The sequence below is a fragment of the Pteropus medius genome, unplaced genomic scaffold (assembly GCF_902729225.1).
Source record: "Pteropus medius unplaced genomic scaffold, Ma_sr-lr_union100, whole genome shotgun sequence".
NCBI classification, from domain to species: Eukaryota; Metazoa; Chordata; class Mammalia; order Chiroptera; family Pteropodidae; genus Pteropus; species Pteropus medius.
This window is the reverse complement of record NW_024349800.1, coordinates 61428526-61445703: the sequence shown is the minus strand read 5'-3', so window position 1 is coordinate 61445703 and position 17178 is coordinate 61428526. Positions and strand designations below refer to the sequence as shown.

At 54.4% G+C, this 17178-nt stretch overlaps 1 protein-coding gene across 4 annotated transcripts in view; it reads left to right on the top strand.

Moving 5' to 3' along the window:
• The window catches only part of ASAP2 (ArfGAP with SH3 domain, ankyrin repeat and PH domain 2), a 136629-nt gene that overhangs the window by 100670 nt on the left and 18781 nt on the right, over positions 1-17178 (top strand). For all 4 annotated transcript variants that reach the window (XM_039888080.1, XM_039888079.1, XM_039888083.1 and 1 more), the window contains exons 13-20: positions 2407-2455; positions 2590-2756; positions 4850-4983; positions 11127-11221; positions 14387-14576; positions 15225-15310; positions 16093-16208; positions 17103-17170. In XM_039888080.1, coding sequence (XP_039744014.1) covers positions 2407-2455; positions 2590-2756; positions 4850-4983; positions 11127-11221; positions 14387-14576; positions 15225-15310; positions 16093-16208; positions 17103-17170 — 905 coding nt within the window. The remainder of the gene's footprint in view (positions 1-2406; positions 2456-2589; positions 2757-4849; positions 4984-11126; positions 11222-14386; positions 14577-15224; positions 15311-16092; positions 16209-17102; positions 17171-17178) is intronic.

The window sequence follows — 17178 nt, the reverse complement described above, 5'->3', positions numbered from 1 at the left end:
CCCCCCGAGCTGAGCCTGGTCTGGCCGCGACGTGCCTCCGTGGTTGACACAGGCCTCTGGCACTGCCTGCCGTCAGCACCGCTTCCCGAGAACTCGGAGCCGCCTGGCGTGGGGTGTGGATGTGCCCGTCCCCCTCACTCTCCTGGCGAGGCCGTGTCACCGGGGGGAAGGTGGGAGCAGGGCAGGTGGCCCTGCTCCTGGCTGGTGCAGACTCCTGACCGTTCAGCCCAGCTCAGCCGCTAACATTCCTCACAAAGTTCAGTTCCTTTTTATGAGCTTGAGACAGTTCTCTTAAACTGTATCTCTCCTCACTCTGTTCCTCTCCTCAGTAACAGGCTGGGGACAGAGAGGGTGTCGTTTCATCCCCGGGTGTCAGGAGAAGGGGTGGGGGTGGTGTGGTCGGAAGAGTGTCGACTCCTTCGCTGCCGGCCACGCTCGTTCTTGTCCCTGAACCTCCCTGGGCCTCGGCCTCCGCCCAGCCAACTTGCCAGGAATTGTTCTATGAGCCAAAGTGATTTCGTAGTATAAAAACACATTTTAAGGNCTCCAGCTCATTTTCAAAAGGTGCTCCTCCGCTCGGAGCGTCGAGTGAGAATGCTTTGTTGCCCTCCTGTGTGGGTCCGGGGTGTCATAGAAGAACCTGCAAACGGGTCAGACCCGGTTGGAGACGTTTTCACAGAGTATTTCCCTGCTTCTCCAGGGCTCACATTAGGGTACAGAACTAGCCAGAAGCGTGCTGCACCCCTTGTCGCTCTGACCGCCCCCCGAGCTGAGCCTGGTCTGGCCGCGACGTGCCTCCGTGGTTGACACAGGCCTCTGGCACTGCCTGCCGTCAGCACCGCTTCCCGAGAACTCGGAGCCGCCTGGCGTGGGGTGTGGATGTGCCCGTCCCCCTCACTCTCCTGGCGAGGCCGTGTCACCGGGGGGAAGGTGGGAGCAGGGCAGGTGGCCCTGCTCCTGGCTGGTGCAGACTCCTGACCGTTTAGCCCAGCTCAGCCGCTAACATTCCTCACAAAGTTCAGTTCCTTTTTATGAGCTTGAGACAGTTCTCTTAAACTATCTCTCTCCTCACTCTGTTCCTTTGTTCTCCTCACTCTGTTCCTTTGTTCCTCAGTAACAGGCTGGGGACAGAGAGGGTGTCGTTTCATCCCCGGGTGTCAGGAGAAGGGGTGGGGGTGGTGTGGTCGGAAGAGTGTCGACTCCTTCGCTGCCGGCCACGCTCGTTCTTGTCCCTGCACCTCCCTGGGCCTCGGCCTCCGCCCAGCCAACTTGCCAGGAATTGTTCTATGAGCCAAAGTGATTTCGTAGTATAAAAACACATTTTAAGGGGGCACAGGTGTTTTCCGTGCATCCCCAACGACAGTCACTGCGGGTCACTGCTCTGCCATGTGGAGAGGTTGGGTTTCCTCCCTTTATTTTTCAGTTTTCTCCTTTGCTTCGTTCTGGGCTGATGGCAGACAGGATTTCTGTGTCCCTCATCCAGCTCCGCCCGACGCTGTCACCTCAGTGCTAGTGCCCACTCCGTGTTACCAGCCGCAGGACATCCGCTATCAGAGCAGGGAGCTAGCACCGGAGCAATGCCGTGGGCTCCGAATCTACTCAGATTTTACCAGTTTTCCCACAGTGTCCCTTCCTGGTCCTGGACCCCACGTTGCAGTTAGCTATTTCTTCTTGGTCTTCTAGGGCAGGTCAGTAGTCTTTCCTTGTCTTTCATAACTGATATATATTTTTTTGGAGAGTATTGATCAGTTCTTTGGTCACGTGTTCCTCAGTCTGGTTCTCCCTGATGCTTTCCCACGATTGGACTGAGGTCATGCATTTCGGGCAAGAATAGCAGGTCACACGACCCCTCCTCTCTCCTGCCTCCGCGGTCTGGCAAAGCCCTTGTGAGTGTTGCTGACGCCAGCCGTGCGTGAGAGGAAGATTTTCTGTCCCATCGATACTACACAGTTCTCATGCGTTCACTGCATGTGATACAGCACACCCGTAGCATGTCGTTAGAATTTCTCATAGTGTTTTCTAAAAAGGCCAGAAAAACGTCTGAGACAGTCGCTTTAGGAAAAGCTTTCACTTTTCAGAGGGCCTCAACAATAATTTTAGGGGGCCAACCCTGTAGCAAGTTTAAAAAGCTGAAGCTTTTGTGAGGCCGATGATGGTTTTCGTTGAACAGCTTCGTTGTTGGAAGCCGCGTCGCTTTAGACTCCAAATGAGAACTGGCAGGACCCTTTTGGATTTCAAAGCCACACTTGCCGAGCCAGGACAGGCATGTGAAGGACGGTCGGAAGGGGGCGCACGATTTCATACACATCCTTCGTTTCCTAGCGGAGGGTTCAGCTTAATTATAAGCCACTTCTTTTTGAGTCTCTGTCCGTGCTGGTAACCGACGAAACGCCTCTTCCCGTGCAGATGACAGGACGTACCACTTCCAAGCAGAGGACGAGCAGGAGTGTCAAATGTGAGTGCCTGGAGTGGGGGTGCGGCCGGGGCGTGGCGGGCCCAGGGTGTGATGCGGCGGGCCCGGGTGTGACGGCGGGCCCCGGGTGTGACGCGGAGGCCCCGGGGAGTAACGCGGCCTCTGTGGTTCTCTAGATGGGTGTCTGTGCTTCAGAACAGCAAGGAAGAAGCGCTGAACAACGCGTTCAAGGGCGACGACAGCACCGGAGAGAACAACATCGTCCAGGAGCTGACCAAGGACATCATCTCCGAGGTCCAGAGGATGACGGGCAACGACATGTGCTGCGACTGTGGGGCACCAGGTGACCACCCCCCTCCCCCCCCAGCTCCGAGGCCTTTACAGCCCCTCCCGAGCCACAGAACCCGGTTGCTAACTTTCCCCCTCGTTTTAAATGGAGAGCTGGTGTAGCTCAGTGCGGCCGTGGCCACCTGGCACTTGCTTACTGAGCACATTTGGATGGCACGGGATGCGGGGGGGCGTCCCATGAGGGGGCCTGATGGAGGGGGCCAGAGCAAGGGCGAGATCAAGGTCATCGAGTCACCTTGGCGGCTCCAGAGGCTTTTCCTGGGTTTGACCCCACCGGCCTTTGTCCCACCACGTGGAACTTCCCATCCTGTAACTTGAAGCCACGGTCTAGACTGTGGCCCTGGAAGCGCCGCTTATTCTGTTAGCTGTCGGTCTTCCCTATATGGAAAACAAAGGAACCAGTCGAGGGGGTCCGCAGGTCGCTTCCAGCTCTACGTATCCTGTAAAATGAGATGTTAGCTTGTGCATTTTGATGAAGCCTATTAGGGCCTTCATTTCTAATGGACATAGAATGTCACTGTAGATTTTTAACAGCTAGTATTTTAAAAGTTTAAGGAGTTGGCTCATTCTTCTAATTAAGTCGGAATATGGAGCAGGCTTTTCTAAACCTTTATAGATGAGAAAGACTGTGGCTCAGCTGGGGTGATCCATTACCTTTTCACTCCTCAGATTTCGACAATTTTTATAAGCAACCAACACAACAAAAATGGAGTGGTGAGCTGAGAAATGCCACGAGACCGAAGGCCGTATTTGGGGGTAATTTGAGGAGTGGCCTCCTGGGATCTTAGACCCATTAAAAAATATCTTCTTGGCAGGACCTTTTAAGATCTCTTTGGGTCTTAATACTTTAGGGGGTGATAAGTAGTGAATGGTGCTTCTTCTTAAGGATAGTTTAGTACTTGGACTTTGAAAACACTTCCTTAAGGAAATCAAAGCTATGCAGATTTCTGTTTTAAAATGCTAAGACAACACGAGTGGTTTAAAAACTTGATGTGAGGTGGGCTAAATGTACGCTCATACCTGCCAAAAGCATGGTGCAGTTGGTACGGTCGAATAGTGAAGGGGAAACACAGATGCCCGGAAGTATTCCCTAATGTGGATAAAATTTTTTACAACTTGAACATTTGAAAAATAACTTCACACTTTTTTAGTGACTAGGGTTGCGATATTTACCTGCTGTGCGTTTCTAAGGACAACGAGCAATTCTAAAGAGCATTGTACTTATGGTCTGTGATAATGTGCTCGAGTAGGTTTTATTTTGAATTCCATTTTCAGTAAATTCAGCATTCACCCGTCAGGTACTTCTTGAGTACCTACTATGTGCCACACACATAGTAAGGTGCCTCAGTGAGTAGGTAACACTGAGGAGGAACACAGTGACATGGTGCCAGTGTGGGTTTGAGCCCAGGTAAAGGTGGGGCTGAAGCCTGGCTCTGCATCCACCTGCAGCCCCGAGTGAGGCCCTTCTGAACCCTGAAGGTGCCGGCCCTGGTCCCCTCCTGGGACACCTTCCGTACGCTTTAAACGAGGTATTATGTGGAAAGAGCTATAATTTCTGCCGCTCTCACCGTGTGAGCTCTTACTGCTGCTTCCACAGCACGGCATGGCACGTGGCGTGTGGTCTCCGTCGTCATTATTGGCGTCTTGGTGAACATGTGGACGCGTGCATTCTACGTCAGTCCACCCTGTAGTAGAGGACTTGGCAGGCCTCCTGTTTCTCCCTTTTGCTGGCTTGAGCCGGTTGGTGATGAGCGTGGTCTGTCGTCAGGACAGCCCTCCAGGGACCGTGGCCACTAGAGGGCACCGTGTCCTGTTCATTATTGTTCACATAGCACCTGTCTGCCACTCAATAAATGAATGGAAGATGGGGAGACAGAAGCATAGGGAGAGGAGGGAGGAGAGACCTGTGCATATGTGTGTGTTGAATGTAAATTGTTGGTAATTATGGTGGAATGAAGGTTCTGGCTGCATCAAGGATCAAAAACACTCATACTCAAAACCCCATGTTTAGTAACTAAGCAGGAAAACGTCCCGACCCCTGACCCATTAATTACTACACGCCCCAATCTCCTCTGTTCTCCTTGGCAGATCCCACGTGGCTTTCCACCAACCTGGGCATTCTGACCTGCATCGAGTGTTCCGGGATCCACCGGGAGCTGGGGGTTCACTACTCCAGGATGCAGTCCCTGACGTTAGATGTGCTGGGAACATCCGAGCTGCTGGTAATGTTCAAACCCTTGACTTTGGGATGGAAGTAAAGGAGCCGAAAGCTAAGTTTTAATTTTGGCACTCGAATCTATTTTAGTTTCTTGAAATTCCACTGGGCGGGTGGTTGTTGATACTCGCCAGATGGATTTGGGCAATTACAGACTCATTGATAATTGCTCCTTCTCAGCTGCTAGTAGTTGAGGTCGCTTCTTGTTGCAAAACTTTATTCTTAAGTAAATCAAGTAAAATGAAACTCATAAAGAAGCGTTGAGACCAGGGAAAGGTTCTGGAATGGGATGTCGGCATAGTCTAGTTCACATCGTTCATTAAACATGCAGAACCTGAAGCCTGGCAGTCAAGGGCTCCTCCTCCCTGAGTCATCGGCGGGTTCCTGCCAAGTCCGTGGTCACTGCGGGCTTCGCTGCCAGTGCATTTTCCTCTGCCCCTTGCTGTCCCCCTTTGGGACAGATATTGGTCTTTGCTTTTATTGCCTTCGTTCCTAAAGTCTTTCGTTCTTGAATCAGTGATAACACACAAGCCATGTGGTACAAATAGATATTAGGAGGTCGAAACATTTTCTGCGAAGTGTCTTACAGAGTATTGAGGAGCAGGGCACATCACACGTAGGTGGTCCTTTGGGGCCACCTGAAACATGATCCTTTGCAGACCATTTTTAAAGTCTATAATTGCAGGTTAGAGAGCATTGTTTGAAATTTTTTCTTGGAGTTAGCTGGGCGTCGGACAGTAAATATTAAGTGGATATTGAGTGCCATTGATTTTAATGTCAAGAGCAATAGTCTTGACACAAAATCAATTATTGTGGTCAGTATATCTCTCAGGGGCCATAACTCTCATCGATGACTCCTCTGGATCCAACGTGTCTAAACTCGTAATGCGTTTGTTTGAACCACTTTGTCCTTCCAGCCTTCCCTAAGAATTCCTTTGTGACCCAGAAGGACCAAGTAGGGAGCAACCAGAGTGGATTCTGGTCACCCAGTCAGTAGCATCCCTGATCACTTCAAGTCTAAAACTGAGCTGGCCTCGGCCAGACCCAAGCAGTGTCCTCTCGGCTGCACACTGGCTCTTGGTAGCGTAGCGATGCGGACAGCCTGCGTCGTGGAGCTGTGTGTGTACAGGCAGTACTTTGGTGTAGATTTGAGACTCTCACTGTGTATTTTCAAAGAAACACAAATCACTTCTCAGTAAGCACATATAGGTAACCTATACTGATTTTCTTAAAACAGCGGGAAGCGAGCATTGCGTGACTTACGGTGAAATAATTATCGCTCATTTTGTGCCGGGCACTTTGCAGAGCGCTTGGGGTATTAGCACACTTGCCCTTGACAACGGCCCTGTGGCCTGGGTACATCATCCCCACTTTACCGAGGAGGAGCTGAGGCTCGGAGGGTTTTAATGTGCCCAAGGCCGTGGGTTGCTGGAGTGCTAGAACTTGGTGCGGGCCCCTTTAACCTGCGTCCAGAGCACGCGCTCTTCACCTGTGAGGAGCCCGGGACATACACTGGCCTTTGCGGTGGGTTGGCTTGTCCTGTGTCACTCCTGTACCCCCTCGCTCCCCCATCCCATCACTAACAGATAACCAGCCCCCTGGCAAGTGAGCCCTGCCATGTCGTCTGCCTGTGCACGTGCCGTTCTCGCCCCCACGGGTGCGTCTCAGGCTCTGGGTGCGGGTCACTGCGTGGAGCGGGAAGCGGGTGCTGGGCACCGCCTCCCAGAGGCTCGCCAGACACTTGGAGCAGTCAGAGTGACTGCAGAAACAGGCAGTAGTGACACAGAGCCAAACCACTGGGAAGGGGAGTGAGTTTTGAGTATCAATTACTTTTCAATGATTTTTAAGTTATGAGTTTATGGAATGTAATTTTAATAATGGCTCTCATGAATGGGAAGGCGCTCGACTCCACCCCATCTGTGATACCCGCTTACGTATGTCCCAGAAATTGAACCGCTGGTCTTCACGAGACTCGCTCACCTCCTGAGGAGGGAGACACCGAAAGAGAGTGAAGGGAAATGTTTTCATCTGAGAGTGTGAGGCGACTCTGATCCCTGGTCCAGATCCGAGGTTCTGTCCCCCAGAGCCTCTGTTTGTGTTTTCTCGTCGGAGTTTAGAGTTTGGCCGACACTCAGCCATCACAGAGAAATCGGGCCGAGCCTGGTGAATTCATATGTGCAGATATTTGCAGAATCTAATCTCTGCCGTGGCCTCAAACTCTCCCTTATCTAACTGTCCCTTTTCCTCAGTGGTTATCGGAAAGCAAAGGGAGAAGGCCCTGAGCCGTGTGGGGTGTGTCTCCACCCCCTGCTTGCCCCCGAGCTCCGGCTGGTGGGCTGGCTGCTCACCGGAAGCAGCCGTCTCCCCGCTTCTCACCCCGACAACCTTCCCGTGTGCAGACCCCTTCTTCCTCAGCCGTCAGGTTATGCGATAGACAGAGAGTGTGTGTCGGGTCTTAGCATTCGTTCGTAAAGCGTGAGAACTACAAGCCTTTTAAAGAGCCAGGTTATTTTATTTTGCTTAGACAGTCGGATGGCTGAACAAAGGATTTTCTGAAGGCTTCAGACACGCACATGTGTGCATGTGTGTGCGTGTGTGTGTCTGGCATGTAGTAAAAACCACAGAACGTTAGCTATCATTACTCTCTTCCTCCAAGATGACCTTGACAGAATCTGTTCAGAAGAATGAGCCACGTGCCCCCACCCCGTCCCCCGGCCGTCTGAATCCACACAGACCCCCCTCTGGCCGTCTGCTCCCTGACAAACCTTCCCGCTCCCAGAGCAGCAGCGTCAGGGTCTTTGGTCTGGGTCCTCACGGTGTGTTCTCTTGTGTGGCACACGTCAGTGAGCCCTCTCTGCGTACCCCGTAGAGGACACGACAGGACGAGCTGGGGAATAGGTTCCCAGGGTTCGCAAGGCTGCAGCCTGGGCACGGCGCTTCACAGGCGCTGGTCCCTGTCTCCAGGTGAGTCGGTCCAGGAGCCCACACCTCGGGGTGATGCGCCGTGACAGGAAAGAGGGTCTGGGTGGCTGGACAGAGACAGCGGGTACACGAGCTGGGATGTTTGCTTTGGCTGGCACTGTGTTCCTAAACACGCGGATGCTCCCCCCACAGGGATGTCCCCCTGTGGCTGCAGCATAGCCCTCGCGGTAAAGTCTTTTCCTTAATTCTGTAAGTTACTTCCTGGACGTGGGTTTGCAAACAGTGTCCCCACGTGGTCTGCTGTGACGGTGTCACCACATCCTTTTTAATTCGTTTTTGCTCGAAGCACACTTGACTTCCATGTTAACTGGGTGGATTTCAGCAGCAGCCACGAAGGCGGCTGGTGCTCATCTTCTCTTCCTCTGCCTGCTTTCGGAATCACTTCTCCTTCAGTGGAAGGAAACGGGTAACTGACGCATCCATTCGATCGGTTCAGGGAATCGGTGCCATTTTTACCGCGTTAGCCTGCACCAGCTTAGTCCTCAGGTTCAAAAGCGAACCTGCTTTCAGAAAACCTCCCGATGGCAAGCACAGATATATGAAAAATAAATTTCCTTCTTAACATAGGTCATCGTTTCAAAACTGATTTTCAGGCCACACGTAAAACAGTATTATTGGTGCAGAATATTATCATATGATCCATTTCATACCATAAAGGAGATTTGGATATTACACAATTGAATTCGAGTTAGTAACTTAAAAATTCTTCTTCCATCAAACTGAAGAACAGGGTCGAAAGCCTGGGGAGCACACGTCGCTGACCGGGGCCTCTCCCATGGCTTCCTCCTACCTTTCCTCCATGAGGCCGTTAACAAGCCGTCCAGCATGAGGCAGGCCTCTCCCCAGCTCCGTGGGCCCTGCACGGCCCGGTGTCTCCGGCATGTGCGATCCTGGTCCCTGTCCTCGGCGTGCTTCCGTGCCGTGCGGGATCTCGTGCAGGGCGAGTGTGGCAAGCGGCCGTCTTGACCGGGTTCCTCTCTGGCGTGCTTGTGCATCTCGTCCTCACAGTTCTTGGCACGGGCTTCTTGTCCCGTTTTAATTCATCGCAGTCTTGCTAGACTGAGTTCCTTTAGGCAAGAGAGTGTCAGTGCCCAGCGCCTAGCACACCCGAAGGGTCAGTGTACATTCACGGACTGGCCTATGGCTGGGATTCGCTCCCTGCGTGGTGTCTGCCCCGTGTCTGCCTCGGCGAGCCCTCACAGGCCTGGGGATGGAACCCTGGGAGTGGAGGGCACGTGTGCCGGGGCTGCTTCACGTGTGCCGGCCTTCCTGCTTCCTTGGCTCCTGCCCACGTGGCCTGCTGGGCCCCCCGTTTTCTTGAATTGAACCTGCAGCCTCCATCTGCGAGTGCTTTGCTTTCGTCGATGGTTTCAGAGGGCTTCTCTGCAGGCTGAAGTCTTCACTGGAACTTGGCGAAACTGTGAGGCGGCACATTTCTCGGCATTGGACAAGTGTGACGCACGACGCGGTGGCTCCCCGGACCAGCTGTCCCCTAGTACACCAGCCAGCGACAAGCAGAAGGGAAGCAGCTTTCTGATTCCTGGGGAGCTCTCCTCGCAGCCCTCGCCCATCTGCTTGTCATAGATTGGGGGGCGTGCGTGTCCCTCAGTCACAGAGGGGCACTGCGGCTGGTTCTGTCACTCACCTGGAAATGACTGTGCTTGGCTCAGCGACGGTGTCCATGTTACATTGGAAGATGGCGTGTTAACTAACACATGCCTGTTCCAGGCAGGGGCTCTGACACCGAGTGAGGTCAGTCCTGGATCTGACACCGGCTGCCCAAGAAACCCTTTGCAGGCCGTCAGCCCCTGTCACCTGACGTGGCGTGCCACCCTGACCATCAGCCCGTCTCTGGGGGACTAACGCAGAGCCTGGAGTCTGGCCACCTGACTCTGGCCTGGGGACTGGGGCGGACTTGGTTAGCGCGTGGTGCTCGGGACCATCTGGGAAGCTTTGGTGACTGGCAAGGACAGGGGAAGCTGAGGAATGCTCCTCACCGCCGTCCACCTGTCCCTCCGGCCCCCTTGCACTGTTCCGCGTTACTGCCACCAGGAAGTCGCTTTCCGAACCTGCATCCCTTTGGCTGTTCCTCCAGCCGGTTCCCTGGAGAGAGAAGGAGCCGTTCAGGCAGCAGCTTTGTCTCCCGGGACGTCCCCAACAGCCCTTCTCCGCACAGTCCGCTGAGAGCGCTCCCCACTGCATCGTCAGCAAGGACGTTAAAATGTCTGTTCCGTCCACAGCACTGGGCTGGGGGCCCTTTCGGGGTCTTTTTGTGTCGTTAGACATCGGAGACGCTGGCCTGGAAACTGATCTCTCTGTCAGGCGCTGAGCTGGGTGCTTGGACGAGTGAACCCCTGCTTCTAAGGAGCTCCCGGTCATTCGGGATTCGCGCCTCCGTTCGGAAGGGTGCCAGCTGCCATCCTGTCGGGGCGGTTCTACTAAGACACACGGTGACATTTATCTTAGTGCCTGTGTGTCGAATGCTGAACAGTGCCAGGCGTACAGTAAGCGTTAACTAACGTGTTCACTTAATTTTGAACAAGTCAGAAGGTCGATTGGCGAATGAGGACCTTCCATTGGGAACAAATGCATTATATTTTTAGCTCTTCAGTTCACTGAGTGCTTTCGCCTAAGTGGTCCCATTTTACCGTTACTACCACCCAGCAAGGTAGGTATCGTCCCCATCTTACTGATGGGAAATCAGAGCTCTGGTAAACTGACTTACCTGCGGTCCCAAAGCCAGGAAATAGAACCATGCTTTGAACCCAGATCTCGGCTCCCAGGCCCACTGCCCTCTCCCCTGTATCAGAGCCACCTCCTCGCCGGCCCAAGTCGAGGCAGTCAGGTCCATTCTTGTCACATCACGGGTGTTCGCGGGAGCGGGTAAGGACGGAAGCCACGTTGGGCCAAGCCCCCCCCTTTCTGTCACACCCACGCTCCATCCGGGCACGTTCTGAGAACACTCCTCTAGCAGGCCTGCTGCTTGCTGCCTCTCGGCTTCTATGGCTGCCTTTGGGGTTTGGGTTTTGTCCGTGTTTATTAAAGGCAAACCACTTTATTGCGCTATTTCTTAGTGGCCGCTAAATAAATCATCAGGTGGATGAGGAGCGTGTGGCAGTGGGAAGCATGAATAATTGAGTACCCTCAAATGGACTTTTGTTTCTGCAGCTCGCCAAGAATATTGGGAACGCAGGCTTTAACGAGATTATGGAGTGTTGCCTTCCAGCCGAGGACTCGGTCAAACCCAACCCTGGCAGCGACATGTAAGTGTGGGACCGGACCGGCTGTCCTCCCCTCCCGAACAAGGGTCGGCCCCGTCCCCGAGCCTGACAGGAGGGGAGTGACGGGTTTGGCTACATCAGATGTTTCTTTAGGGAATAAATCGGCCTACGTTGGTGTTTTTTGTTTTGGTTTGCTATTTTAATCATCTTAACCTTTTTGGGTGTCCACACAGATGTTTGGTGGAGACTCTGGGTGTGGTGAGTGTCGCCCCCTGCTGGTGGTGTGCGTGTGCACTCGCCTGCCGGCCCCGGGTGTGCTCACTCCCTGTCTTAGTTCTTTCCAGGTAAATTCCGAGCCACCTGAGAGGGCTAGTTGTCACAGAAACACGATTGTGTATCGTTCTCTTTCCCGGTGTCCTTACAAATGTGGAGTGTGTTGTTTCTTTCCAAAAGATGTTTGCTGTTTTACTGTTAATAGCAAACCTGACCGAGAAGCTTTTGTGCCTCATCACACGCATCCAGCTGGCCCGTCGAGGCAGAGCTCACAACAGGGGCTTTTCCTGCCAGTCTTGTCAAGCAAAGTACGAATCACGCAGGTCACACGTCTCTGAGCGAGAGGTGGACGGGAGGCAGACGGGCCAGCACAGTGGATGGCCTGCCCACAGGAGGCCTGGGGCTGGTTTATCCGCTAAAGTGTGATGCCCAGTGAGGCATGCCGAGGAAGGGGAGGGGGAGGGAGCTGTCCCCAGGCCAGTTAAAAGAGACAGCACCTGCGTTTGAGCGGTGAGCCCGGATCAGTGCTCTGGCAGGAGAGAGAGACACGTGATAAAGGGAGCGCGTAAAACTCGTTTACAGAGGCAGCGCTGCCCTTGGAGTGAGCCTGAGGCGCACTGGTGGCCCAGGCCTCTGAAAGGACACTGGGCAAGGGAGCCGGGAACAGCAGCTTCAGGAGCGACTTTACAGATAGGAGGCAGTGTGCAGGCCCTTTCTAAAAGCAGAGAATTGAGATTTTTATAAGCATTGGGGGTGGGGTGCACGTCTTTGGGAAGCAGAGGTTGTGGGATCTGTGTTCTTTTGTGTTCAGGTGAAGAGACTTAATACAGTGGGGAAGCTTAGAACTAGAGGAACGAGCAGACACATGTCCATTATCCCCCTCCCGGCTCTCAGGTGTCTGAGGTGAGCCTTCGGTTGTGCCGGATTCGTTAGCTCCCGTCTGAGGCTTGCAGCAGGCTGGATAACACGTGGTTTACGAGGCTTGCAGAGTTACTGTCCTCTCTCGGTGAAAGTCTTAAGTTTCGAATCTTTGCTCTTACCCCAACCTGGAGAGGTGGGGCAGGACACACATGCAGTCCACACCTGCTCGTGGCCCCAGGCAGGCGGGCTGCCAGCTCTGAGCCCCCCTCCTCTAACGCGAGCAGGGAAACAGCCCCCCGCGCCTCACAGAGTCACTGGGGCTCCAGCGGGAAGATGGAGTGAAGCACGTCTTACTAGGCTGGGGTCAGCCTGCCGCTTGCTCACCAGGATTGGGCAGCGTCCGTTCCACACACCCCCAAAAATTGGGCCCCTCTCAAACTAGGGTTCAGTTGAAGAGTGACTAAGAAGTGAGCTGATCCTTCTGGGGATCACCGGGAGGTCCTGTTGAGTAAAAGGAATTGCATGGTCATTTATTTACTGTTTGACACTTACTCTCACGGTGAAGGTGATTTCCCAGAATGCTGTAATGTCAGTCAATTTTGACAAAGTATATAATAAATAATTTCTTCTGTGTACCAAGAGTACTTTATAAAGGCAGAGATTTTGTTTATTCTGGAGCCAGACGATTCTCAAAAATGCATACTGTCTGCTGGGAACCCTACAATATAAATGTTTTGTCTGCATCGAGACCCCCTCCCCGCCATCCTTGGCACAAATGAAAAAGACATTTAAGTTTACTCCTTCCCTTTTTCTGCAAAGGAGGGCAGAGACCGATGTGAGGGCAAGATGTCACCCGCCTTCATACCTCCTCGGCTGAAATCGTCAGCAGGCCCCCTCTGCTCCTGCAGCTTTCGAATCTGTTCTAAAACATTTCATCCCACATTGTATCATACCTAGGCATTTACATATGTTTTCTGATAAATTACATCTTATTCATCTTTGTACTTCCCACCACAATACGTTGCTTGTTCTGGGAAGTGCATAGTTAATGAATCAACAAGTCAGAAATAAAGTCCCAGCTCTGTGGTTACTTAAATAAGCTAGTACTTTATTTCCAGGTAAAAGAAATATGCTATTTCTGGCTTTATCTCAGAACAACATGCCATCTACAGAAAAATCTGTTGGTGGGGAAGCCAAAGACTCTCTGACAGCCTGTGAAAACCGAGCTGGGTTTGGGGGTGCTGGGAGACGTGCGTAGGCGGGAGGTTTGGTCTGCTTGCAGAGGCCGGGACCATTTCTCTCCTGTGATTCGGGACCCCTGTGTATGCTCTGTCCTCCAGAAGTGTGAGAACCTCCCTTCTGGACAACATGCCAGCTGTATCGTTATATTAACTTCATTGGTTTTCTTCAAAAGCCTAATAAGCCTTTCGAGAAGGGGGAGGGGCAGAGGAGTCACATGGCAGTAAATGTCCTTCACAAAGCCATGGGCAGGCGGGCAGGCAGACAGGCAGGCAGACAGACAGGCAGGCAGACAGACAGACTGACCGCCCAAGAGCACACCTGACAGAGGGCAAGCCAGGCGGTCTGGGGGTGACGTGCGCACAGCTGTCAAGGAATGCGATTACGTGGGGGAGAAGGCACACACCGTGCTGCGTGCAAGGACCTGGGAAAGCGAAGGCGTGCGACTCGCACCAGGTGGCGGCGGCAGCAGCTCGGTGAGGTGGGGACACGGAAATCGAGGACGGGAGTGGAGACGCGGCGGAGCACGCAGCCCCGCCCTGCATGTGCGTCGTCCACCTGCACGGCCACCTTCGGGACCCGGCCGGGCCCCGGGAGCCCCACACTGGGCCTCGAGGCCTGTGTTGGAAACGGGGGTTTCGACGCGTCGTGAAAGTGCTCAGGGCGTCACAGCGAACGCGGGTGCTGCAGTGGTCACGTGGTGGCTGCTTCCCGGTTGACATCACTCTGCCAGTGCTGCTTACAAGGAGGGTGGGGGCGAACTAATGAGCAGATGCTGCACGTGTTTGAACGGAGGCCCTTAGTCACTTACAAGGCGATGGTGTGTGATTTCAGGAACGCCAGGAAGGACTACATAACCGCCAAGTACATTGAGAGGAGATACGCAAGGAAAAAACACGCGGATAACGCGGCGAAGCTTCACGGCCTGTGCGAGGCCGTCAAAACAAGAGATATTTTTGGATTACTCCAGGCGTATGCTGATGGCGTGGATCTTACAGAAAAAATCCCGCTGGCCAATGGACATGTGAGCGCGTGGCTTTTGCCACTTGGAGTAAAAGAAAAAGGGGGTAAAGGGAGCAAAGCGGGCAGGGCCGTGAACTCGAACGCTGACGGCGTAGCGCAGGGCGAGCGAGAGCTCGGGCCAAGGCGGGCGGGTCGGCGGGCGGGTCGGCGGGCGGGTCGGCGGTCCGGCCGTCGCATCCCCGCGCTGTGTCTCCGCGGGGGCCGGTGCGGCGTTTCCTTCGCCCGCACCTCTCGCCCCTCCCCCACCGGAAACAACGCCATGGGGTGTCTTCCCCTCAGTTTCCAGAACTTTCAGAAAGGGCAGCGGTGGTCACATCCCCCACGTTGTCAGCTGAAGACAGTCCAGGTCTTAGCGCCTCGTGTCCTGAGTACAGGGACAAGGACAGAAAGATGGGAGGAGTTCGATAGGACACCGCCAAATCCCTCGTTACTTCCCGTGGAGCGAGATGTAGGACGAGCCTCTGAGCTGCAGGGTCCCAAGGGCAGAGTCTGCTGCGGAGGTCGAAGGGGGCGCTGTGTATTTTAGTGACAGATTTGTGAAAGAAAGAGTAAAAGGCTTTTGGAAGAGAGATACACGATGTCGTTTGTGTGGGACACAAAACTGAACGTTCCCCCTTGGGATTCTGGGCCATTTCTGTTCGGTCTGCAGGAGCCAGATGAGACCGCCCTCCATCTGGCCGTCAGATCCGTGGACCGGACCTCCCTTCACATCGTAGACTTTTTGGTTCAGAACAGGTGGGTGCTCCGCCACTGGGGGCCGTTTGGTTTTGGCCCTTGGTATTTCCGGGGAAGGTGTCTGGTGCTGGCTCACTGCGTCAGGTGTGGCTGAGGCGCTGGGATTTCTCCAGGTCTGAGCGTTAATTACGGGACAGGAAAAGTGTCGCGGGTGTGGGGCGCTGGTGCCATCCTGCAGAAGCCTGGGGTGCGAAGGAGGACACCCCTCACAAGGCCCGCACAGCTCTGCGTCGGGTGTCGGGGACCCAGGGAGACACCAGGCCCCTGGCAAGCAGACTGTCCATGGCCCCCACCATGGGTCAAGTGGCTTGTCTCACGCCTGAGGCACATGAGTACCTTTCCGGGGTGACCTGGTCTTGTTTTATGTGAGAAGAACATTTGAAATCTCCTCACAATTCCCCGAGCCAGGTATCAGGGCCAGTCCAGGGCGAGCAGGCTCAGAGGAGGCTTGGGAACCTGGACTTTGGGGAGGTGGCCTTTCCCCTTTCTGGCGAAAGTATCAATAATAAGGTGGAAAAGCTCGTTTTTCTGTGGGACAGGACAGGCCATCACCGGTGGGGAAGCGGGTGGGAAGGCGGGTGGCACAGCGGCCTCACTCTCTCCGGCCTTCTCTGCCATCGCCGCTGGTTCCCGGGGCCTGGGGCTGAGGCCGTCACGCCCACCCGGCAGGAGGACTGAGGGAAATCCTCCGGGGCTGCTGGCAGCTTGCCGCTCTCCTGCCCGCGTCTCGGTCCCCTGCCCGGGCCGGGACTCACCGCCTGCCTCTTCCCCGGTCTCGCCAGTGGGAACCTGGACAAGCAGACGGTGAAAGGCAGCACGGCCCTGCACTACTGCTGCCTGACGGACAACGCCGAGTGCCTCAAGCTGCTCCTGCGCGGCAAGGCGTCCATCGAGATAGGTGAGCGCCATCGCCCTGCTCCGGGGCAGACGCCGGGCGAGGCCACCGCACTCTCTAAGGAGAAGGCCGCCCCCGCCCCGCGTTCTGCAGGGCGCTGGGTCTGCCCTGCAGCGGCATCCACCCCGTCCAGCAGACGCCAGCATTGGCGGGCATCGTGTGGGCGCCGAGGCAGAGGACGGGCCCTGCGGCTGTCACTGAGGCGGTGGGTTTGCTCCAGGTTTGGGCGTTGTGCCCTCCAGTCCCTAACCCACACCCAGGACCAGCCGGGGCGGCTGGTGTGCTGTGGAGGACACTGTTCACTGTCCCTGCCTCTACCATGGGACCCCAATGTGCTGCCGGTCAGCTGGCTGGGCACAGTCCAGCCCGAAGGCAGCCGGCTGTGACGAGCCATGACGAGTGCTCGCTTACGAAGGGCTCTTGCAAAGAGAAAGGAAGCACACATCTGTTTGAGAGTCAGGTTTTTGTTTTTCAATCCCCACTTCGTTGACTGAGGTTTATTTAGAAGAAAGTGTACAATTCCAGATTTGTAGACAGCTTAACAGGAAGTGCAGCTTATTGTAGCAGGTGCTGCAGCTCCATCAACAGTGCTTTGGTTAGAGTTATGATGGACCATTTCCTTCGACTTAGAGTTTCCATATTGACTTTCACCGGTCGGCTGCTTCAGCAGTTTGATTTTCACGGTTAGCGCAAACCTTGTCTTGTAAAATCTTACTACACACAGCAGTTCTGTACAGTCGTGACACAAACTCAGCCCTGAGTAAAGCCAGCTCACTGCGGAGTTCATCAGTCACGTGCAGTTTGATGTAGTGCTCCCCCTCTGTCTTGTTAATTGTCTCTCGATGTCACACGTCACCGGCTTTGTCGTGATGCTGCCCCTTGCCTCCCCGCCCTCAGCCAACGAGTCAGGAGAGACCCCGCTGGACATCGCCAGGCGCCTCAGGCACGAGCACTGTGAGGAGCTGGTGAGTGT